The sequence below is a fragment of the Oncorhynchus tshawytscha genome, linkage group LG08, assembly GCF_018296145.1.
Source record: "Oncorhynchus tshawytscha isolate Ot180627B linkage group LG08, Otsh_v2.0, whole genome shotgun sequence".
NCBI lineage: Eukaryota > Metazoa > Chordata > Actinopteri > Salmoniformes > Salmonidae > Oncorhynchus > Oncorhynchus tshawytscha.
This window is the reverse complement of record NC_056436.1, coordinates 61477953-61487515: the sequence shown is the minus strand read 5'-3', so window position 1 is coordinate 61487515 and position 9563 is coordinate 61477953. Positions and strand designations below refer to the sequence as shown.

The following is a 9563-nucleotide window of genomic DNA, read 5'->3' as shown; positions in this document are numbered from 1 at the left end:
TCCATCTAAAATACACCTTATGAATAGCACTCTTCCCACACGTGCATTTTGACAGAAAGATAAGGCTTATGTGGTCCATTCAAAAGGTGGCGAATGTAAACGTGGGGACATTTCAATGGAAAGACGCCTGACAAGGAGGATCTGTGTCAAGCATATGACAGCATAACATCTCATGTTGTTTCAGCTGTATGTGTCCTTGTGTTGACTAGTGAAAAGATGTCTGCATCACATCTTCATTGGTGACTGGGACTTTCATTGTAGTTCTCTGTATGAATATGGAATAGCATCTCCTTTTCTAAAGAGAGCTGTTTCAAATTAGAATTTCAAGTCTAATATCAAATGTTTATTTATTGCATTATTGCAATTACCTTACTGTCTGAAAATGGTCAGCTGTCTGCATTCTGCCCATCGGAAAACATCTATGCTGAGCATACAATGCTTGTCTTAGATTGACATGAGGATTATTACTTGCACAGTGCACAGAAAGTAAGATCATGTAAATATCACAAAGCAATAGCCATTCTATAACCATGCTATTGTTTATTTGAACCCTTCCAGCATCAAACTGCAGATATTTCCACACGTTCTAACTGACAAACCCTTCCCATATAGAATGTGTGTTCCCATAAACTCTTCTTTAAAAGTGAACAGACGTTTTTGGCAGTGCAGTTCACTAAGGAATGTTTTTGAAAGGTGCTGCAAGTGTGTGGAGGAACTTGTTGAGTTACATTCTCATCATACCGAGTTTATAGCGCGTCACACCCTCCCTCCCGACGTCTACTGCGCAGCAGGCAGCTGGAGCGCTGGATGTGTTGAAGGGAGGCGGGTTGACTGATTCCAATAAGCGGAGAGTTTAATGTTTACTCCGTCAATCTGGAAACTTGAAAGAGCACGACGATCTTCAAAGGTTGTATTATATCAGCAGCATTTGAAGAATGCCAGTGCTGTTGTCAAAGGAATGATATTTTGACTCATTTTTGGCAATTGCATGTAATCAACAACAGCAAAGGTTCCTTCAATCAATCCAACCAGGAACTTGGTCCTTGGTCAGAGGAGCTCACCTGCTCAGGTAAGAGTACATGTCATGTATTCCTTTCTTCTGATATAATCTAAGAATACTGTCAATGTAATATATGGTTTTAACAATATTTGCAGATACATGTCTGATTATTATAATTCATCATAACCGTTTATGGTGAATGATCTATTATTCTCTCATTTATGTCACTTGGGAACTTTTTCATTCAATTTTATGTGGTTGTTGATACAATTTGACTGAATCAAAGATAAAAATCTGTCTATCACAAAGTTGTGATAAAAGGTATGTAGCTTGTAACATGTGGACAGCAATGAGCATTGATTTACTTTGTACCTATAATGTGTGTACTGACAAGCAGACATTGTTTTTAAATAACAGATATCTGCTAATTAAAAGATGTCATTTCAGTCACGTTTTGGAAAGCTTATCCTGCCCATTCTATTACAGTCATACATACACAGTTGATGGGGATTTTTAAACTGTCGGTGAATCAAATAAGCTCACCAGGATACTTTCATTAAAAAAAAATTAAAACAAAATAAAAAATAACTATTTGACTACTTCATGGCGAGATGATTTGTTAATTCCCCTTGGATGCTACGGTATCCATCCAAGTCAGGAAATCCAATCCAAACTGAGAGAGTTATAATATTTTTTAAATTGTTTTTATTTTCATTTCACCCCTATTTAACCAGGTAAGCAAGCTGGTTGAGAACAAGTTCTCATTTACAACTGCGCCCTGGCCAAGATAAAGCAAAGCAAATTAAATCCATATCCTAAATGATAGACTTACAAACAGCATAATTCCAATGAATGAAACAATCACATGCTGTATGAGTAGCCTAGCCTACAGATGGATTTGCTATTCACAATATCAATGTTCTCTACCTTTCAACTATTGTACTCTAACACAGGAGGCTGGTGACACCTTAATTGGGTAGGACGGGCTCGTTGGTAAAGGCTGGAGCGGAATGGTATCAAACACATCAAACAAATGGTTTCCATGTATTTGATGCCATTCAATATGCTCCTTGCGGCCATTATTATGAGCCATCCTCCCCTCAGCAGCCTCCACTGTACTCTACTATGTTCCACCAGGATCTGAGTTGAGTCAGCGATGGCAGTTCGTTCAGGTAGCCCCCAGGAAGTTGTAAAGACAGAGGTGCAGTCCGATAGAGTCATCTTCACCTACTTCCAGGGTGACATTGGTAGCATGGTGGACCAACACTTCACCCGTGCCCTCGGCAAGGCCGGCAAGAACAAGGCCCCCAGCGGGAAGGGCAAAAAGAGCCGCAAAGCTGTCAAATCTGGTGAGCAGACAATATTGCACAATATCTCATACTGTGCAATGAAGTTTATCATCCTGATGCTGTGTGCACCAAACAAGAAAACAGGTGTTCACTGACATGTGAAATGTACACAATGAAATAAAATTCTAGATACTTTTTCTCAATCTGTTTCAGAGTCTGACTTAACGTCTTGTCGGTGGGGTGTCTCAACCCCGTCCTGGTCTGAAGGCCACTTTGCCCCTGTCTCTGGTTCCCTTCAGCTGAGCAACACCAAGGAGTCCAGCTCCAGCCACCCCCTCGCCCTCGACTCCCCAGACGAGAGCCCCAGCCCCTGGGCCTTTGCCTCCAGGCAACATGGTGGTCTGGGCCTTCCCGCCATGGCCTATCCCCATGCCATGTCCCCTGAGGGCCTGGGGGTCACTGGACAGCATTACACCAACTCCCTGCTCAATCTCCTCCACAGTGACCGGTCAGAGGTGGCTGCAGACATGGTCTCAGGCTCCAAACCAGAGCTTTTCTCAAGCTGGACGGGTCACCCGGTCTTCAGAGAACCCATGAACCCTGACTCAGGTATGGCTGCCTCAACACAGATCCCTTATCACTATTCATGTGTAGGAAAAGGAAGACTTCTCTCTTACACAGATTAGATAGTGAACTGTAGCCTAGATCACGGTCAGATAAATCTACCATCCAAAATGAATTGGTGTTGTGAAGATTAGGGAGGTTACACAGTACCTGTGCTTCAGTACTTTTTCTCAACTTCATATCATTTGATTGTTTGGTTGGTTTTCAAAAGGTCTGTTTTGAGTTATTCATCACCTATTCCTCCCTCTTTCAGGAATAGTTCTGGAGAAAAAGGACCTGTATTGGTATTAAATGAAGTGTCACTGCGCAGGGAAGAGAGAGAAGAGTCTGCAACACATTCATGCTGTGCTCCCTCCTCTGGTAATCAGACAATTTCCTGCCAAACCAGCCTCCTCCACAGCCACTCTCAGAAGGATATCAGTTCCCTGAAATGCAACAGCTGGAACGGCCTCTCAGAAACAAAACACTTTCTGACTAACCTGTTTGCAAACCGGATTATAATTCAAGGAGTCGGGGGGTGGGGTGTCAGTGTCACATCAAAAATCAAAAATAGCCTGTTTCGACTGTGGAGAAAGTTTACATTAGATACATCAATTTCCTACGTAAAAAAATAAAAAATACATTTTTTTAAACAATTTAACAATTTCAAACATTTATTGAAATACGGGTGTTTATGAAAAGCTGTTGCTTCCTTCAATGTGTGGACTTCGGAAGGAGTTTTTAAAAAATGTGATCTTCATTTGTGATGTGGAACCAGCTAATAAGGTTTAGCTCATAGCAAATGAATGAAATGCAATTGATATCCTTATGATTGTCATGAAAATGAAAGGGGTTTATGGAGAGGTTTATGAAATAGGTTATTCAGAGATTGTCTACTTTGTATGCTCAGCAGCAATCTACATTGCACTGTAGGCATAGACACAAACCTCTTTAACTGTAATAATTGAGTTGTAAGACTGGATTAAACATTAAAAAATGTATCTGTTACATCTTAATGAAGTGCAAAAACATCTGGACATCTGGATTGATCTGGATTAGATTAAATATCTTTTGCCTGGAAAGTGTACATTACTCTCACAGGAACAGACCTCGAGCCATTTAGAACAAGTTTGACCATACTGCCACCATATGGCTGAAAACGTGAAGAGGGAAGGGGTGCCAAATGTACAAAATGTCACTTGAAATGAATATTAGACTATTAAAATGTTATTTTGTTTTTTCATTCATTTTTCATGTGTGGATATTTTATTGATGCATGGTGGATTATATTCAGTAATACAAATAAAATATTTTTTCCCCTCCGAACTGGGCAGAGCATTTTTGTTAAAATGTTGGTTAGAACAAAGTGGCCATGACAAAGCATCTTCCGCCCTGTAAATGTTTTGAACGGTACTTTGCTAAAAGGTGTCAAACATAACTGTCAAATTCTTTATCCAATGATACTAAAAAAGAGAGGAACGACAGCTAGTGGGGTGTTGCATTGTGTTTCAGTATTAGCATAGGAAGAGGACGGGCAGGTGAGGCAGTAGCATAGGAAGAGAGCAGACAGGTGAGGCAGTAGCATAGGAAGAGGACGGGCAGGTGAGGCAGTAGCATAGGAAGAGAACGGGCAGGTGAGGCAGTAGCATAGGAAGAGAGCAGACAGGTGAGGCAGTAGCATAGGAAGAGGACGGGCAGGTGAGGCAGACTCCGGCAGCAGCGCCGGACAGGCGGGAGACTCCGGCAGCAGCGCCGGACAGGCGGGAGACTCCGGCAGCAGCGCCGGACAGGCGGGAGACTCCGGCAGCAGCGCCGGACAGGCGGGAGACTCCGGCAGCAGCGCCGGACAGACAGGACCACCTGCAGGGAGGAGACAGAGAGACAGCCTGGTGCATGGGGCTGCCACAGGAACCACCAGGCTGGAGAGACCTTCAGGAGGCTTGGTGTTAGGAGGAGGCACCTCAAGGACTTGGCTGTGGGGGAGCACTGGAGCTCTGGTGCGCAACCTTGGCACCACTTCCCCAGGCTGGACAACTACTCTAGCCCGGACCCTCCAGAGTGCAGGCACAGGTTGAACCGGGCTGTGGGTAAGCACGGGAGATCTAGTGCTTACTACACGCACCTCTCCCTTAGGCTCCACTCCCACATTTGCCCGGCACGAGCGGAGCGCAGGCAGAGGACGCACTGCACCCTCCCAGCGCCCCGGAGACACAGCACGCAGAGCCGGCGCAGGATACCCTGGACCAAAACTGCGTACCGGCGACCAGACCCGCTGAGCAGGCACCATACGCCCTGGCTCGATGCCCACACTCGCATGGCACTTTCGGGGGGCTGCCCTTTAGCGCACCGGGCTATGGGCACGTACTGGCGACACTGTGCGCTTAACCGCATAACACGGTGCCTGACCAGTAATGCGCTGCTTATAATAAGCACGAGGAGTGAGCTCAGGTCTGCTACCTGGCTTAGTACCACACCTCGTCTGCCCCCCCCCAAAAAACATTTTTGGGGCTGCCTCTCGTACCTGTCGCACTGCCGTGCTGCCTCCTCATATCGCCGCCGCTCAGCTTTCGCTGCCTCCAGCTCTGCTTTGGGGCGGCGATATTCCCCAGCCTGTGCCCAGGGTCCCTCTCCGTTCAGTATCTCCTCCCATGTCCAGGAGTCCTGTGATGCTGGCCGCTGTTGTTGCTGCTGCTGCTGCTGTCGTCGCTGTCTTTTACCACGCCGCTTGGTCCTTGGTTGGTGGGTGATTCTGTCACGGCTGTCCTCCTCTTCATCTGAAGAGGAGAGGCGAAAAGGATCAGAGGACCAATATGCGGCGTGGTAAGTGTCCATGGTTCTTTTAATACGTAAATGTACACATGAACACTACAAAACAATAAACATGTAAACCTAAACAGTCCTATCTGGTGCAAAGACAGAGACAGGAACAATCACCCACAAACACACAGTGAAACCCAGGCTACCTAAGTATGATTCTCAATCAGAGACAACTAATGACACCTGCCTCTGATTGAGAACCATACTAGGCCGAAACATAGAAATACCCCAAAACATAGAAAAACAGACATAGACTGCCCACCCAACTCACGCCCTGACCATACTAAATAATGACAAAACAAAGGAAATAAAGGTCAGAACGTGACAGATGCACCATCGAGAGCATCCTGACTGGTTGCATCACCGCCTGGTATGGCAACTGCTCGGCATCTAACTCTAAGGCGCTACAGAGGGTAGTGCGTATGGTTCACTATTTCACTGGGGCCAAGCTTCCTGACATCCAGCACCTACCTTGTGAGTTGGGATGAGTTGGACTGCAGAGTGAAGGAAAAGCAGCATATTTGGGACCTTCTTCAAGACTGTTGGAAAAGCATTCCAGGTGAAGCTGGTTGAGAGAATGCCAAGTGTGCAAAGCTGTCATCAAGGAAAAGGGGTGCTACTTTGAAGAATATAAAATGTATTTTGATTAAACTCTTTATTTGGTTACTACATGATTCCATGTGTTTATTTTCATTGTGTTGATCTCTTCACTATTATTCTACAATGTAGAAAATACTAAAAATAAAAACCCTTGAATGATTAGGTTTGTCCAAACTTTTGACTGGTACTGTAGGCCAAGCTCAGCCTTTGAGCTTGTTGATCTATTATCCCTTTGCAGTGTGACTGGAATAGAAAGGCTATCTGGAAAAAATGCATTTGGAAAGTATTCAGACCCCTTGATTTTTACACTTTGTTATGTTACAGCCTTATTCTAAAATTGTTTAAATTGTTCCCCCCCCCCTTAATCTACACACTACCCCCATAATGACAAGGCAAAACAGGTTTTCTGAACATTTTGCTAAAATTAAATAATGAACCTTGACTCAGTATTTCAAAGCACCTTTGGCAGCGATTACAGCTTTGTCGTTTTGGGTATGACACTAGAAGCTTGGCACACCTGTATCTGGGGAGTTTCTCCCATTTTTCTCTGCAGATCCTCTCCAGCTCTGTCAGGTTGCCTGGGGAGTGTCTCTGCACAGCTATTTTCAGGTCTTTCCAGAGATGTTTAAGTTTGGGCTCTGGCTGGGCCACTCAAGGATATTCAGAGACTTGTCACGAAGCCACTCCTGCGTTGTCTTGGCTGTGTGTTTAGGGTTGTTGTCCTGAGCAGGTTTTCATCAAGGAACTCTCTGTACTTTGCTCTGTTCATCTTTGCCTCGATCCTTAGTCTCCCTGCCGCTGAAAAACATCCACACAGCATGATTCTGCCACCACTCTTCACAGTAGGAATGGTGCCAGGTTTCCTCCAGACATGGCACTTGGCATTCAGACCAAAGAGTTCAATCTTGGTTTCATCAGACCAGAATCTTGTTTCTCATGGTCTGAGAGTCTTTAGGTGCCCTTTGGCAAACTCCAAGCGGGCTCTTGTGCCTTTTCCTGAGGAGTGGCTTCCATCTGGCCACTCTACCATAAAGGCCTGATTGGTGGAGTGCTGCAGAGATGGTTGTCTTTCTAGAAGGTTCCTCCCCAGAGGAACTCTGGAGATGTCAGAGTGACCATCGGGCTCTTGGTCACCTCCCTGACCCAAGGCCATTCTCCCCCGATTGCTCAGTTTGGCTGGGTGGCCAGCTCTAGGAAGTGTTTTGTTGGCTCCAAACTTCTTCCATTTACAAATGATGGATGCCACTGTGTTCTTGGGGACCGTTGATGCTGCAATGTCTATGCTTCGACACAATCATGTCTCAGATCTTCGGACAGTTCCTTCAACCTCATGGCTTGGTTTTTGCTCTGACATGCACTTTATGACACTGTCATGAAGCGTTATGATGATCAATCATATAATACCGATCACATGCCCTTATGTCAGTCATCAGTCACAAAGAGGGTGTCTTGTCCTGCTCCTGCCTTCATCCCAGTCATCAGCAAGAGAGCATTATTATGGCAGGTTGTTGGCAGTTATGACCGTGTCAATGTGTTATGATGCCGAGTGTCAGTATCTTCCAATCATCTACCATGCAATGACACATCACACAGAGAAATAATGTTCATATGAAGAGAATCCATATGGATCAAGTTTTTAAAAATATATATGTGGTTGGGCCTTGCTGCACATCTTAATTCCAGGCACACTGCTGGTTGTGAAAGGCTCTCCCTTTGCATCAACTCTCACAGTGATGTATCATGCTACCACTGTGCCTCACTATGAATATAGTGCACACGTTACTAATGCATCCGAATGTGTTACTCCATTACATGACCAATTCCCCAGGTGTCACAAATGACCTTTTATCCATTTCCTGACTAGATCAGCCTACGCTTCCAGGATAGAAGCTCCTCAGTGCCTGCTTCCACTGTGGGTCTGGGATAGATTAAAGAATGTACCAGGCAATAAACATTGAGCCCCTTTGTCTTGGCAGCAGTAGAATACCTATTACAGTGGAAAAGTATGTGAACCCTTTGGAAATACCTGGATTTCTGCATAAATTTGTCATAAAATTTGAACTGATCTAGGTCACAATAGACAAACAGTCTACAATTATATGTTCATGTCTTTATTGAACGTACCGTGTAAACATTCACAGTGCAGGTTGGGAAAATTATGTGAACCCTTGGATTTAATAACTGGTTGACCCTCCTTAGGCAGCAATAACCTCAACCAAATGTTTTCTGTAATTGCGGATCAGACCCGCACAATGATCAGGAGGAATTTTGTACCATTCCTCTTAACAAAACTGTTTCAGTTCAGCAATATTCTTGAGATGTCTGGTGTGAACTGCTCTCTTGCGGTCATGCCACAGCATATCAATCGGGTTGAGGTCAGGATTCTGACTGGGCTCATTATATGTCCGTTATTCATTAAAATGTTTACTCCCCGTACCTGCTTCATCTCTCCAGCGTCAGTACATGTGACAGAATGAAGCAGCCCAGATGTAGGTTTGGTGGAGGTTTTATTCCAGGCACAGACTGAGCAGGCTGATAAGAATTCCCAAGTGTCTCTCTCCATGGTGGACCACCAAAATCGCTGATTCAGGAAGGCGATTGTCCGGTTCATGCCAGGGTGACAGGTGAGGTGAGTAGAATGGGCCCACTGAATAACCTCAGAACGAATTGAATCTGGCACAAACAGATCCTTACAAGGGCTGTTTCTAGGATCAGGCTGGTTTAGCTGAGCCTGACGAACACGGGACTCAATCTCCCAGGAGACGGCAGCAACGATGCAGGAGGATGGCATAATGGTCTCAGGCTCTGAACTTTTGTTGTCTGCGGTGAACTGACGAGAGACGGCATCAGGCTTGGTATTCTTAGATCCAGGGCGATAAGTGAGTGTGAAGTTGAATCTTCCAAAAAACAATGCCCATCTGGCCTGCCGACAGTTGAGACATTTGGCGGTCTGGGTGTAGGCTACATTTTTATGATCCATCCACACAATGAAGGGAAGAACTGAACCCTCTAACCAGTGACGCCACTCCTCAAGAGCCAGCTTAACAGCCAAGAGTTCCCGGTTGCCAACGTCAATTTCTCTCTGCAGGTGCCTTCTTGTCCCACAAGGATGGAGCTTCTGATCCCTGGGAGAACGTTGAGACAGAACTGTACCTACCCCGGTGTCGGAAGCGTCCACATCGAGGACAAACTAGAGTTCTGGGTCTGGCTGGGTCAGGATAGGAGCAGAAGTGAAGCGGTCCTTGAGTTCCCAG

General features: G+C 45.2%; 1 protein-coding gene across 2 annotated transcripts; it reads left to right on the top strand.

Moving 5' to 3' along the window:
• The first annotated feature begins 781 nt into the window (after window positions 1-781).
• Window positions 782-4214, top strand: LOC112256175 (transcription cofactor vestigial-like protein 2). Of its 2 annotated transcripts, XM_024429217.2 has the most exons (5): window positions 782-907; window positions 1005-1069; window positions 2138-2349; window positions 2503-2898; window positions 3167-4214. In XM_024429217.2, the coding sequence occupies exons 3-5, from the start codon at window positions 2157-2159 to the stop codon at window positions 3202-3204; spliced, it is 627 nt and encodes a 208-aa protein (XP_024284985.1). In that variant the 5' UTR covers window positions 782-907; window positions 1005-1069; window positions 2138-2156; the 3' UTR covers window positions 3205-4214. The 2 variants fall into 2 exon arrangements, with proteins under 2 accessions (XP_024284985.1, XP_024284984.1); XM_024429216.2 differs by having other exon boundaries at window positions 785-1069.
• The last annotated feature ends 5349 nt before the right edge of the window (window positions 4215-9563 follow it).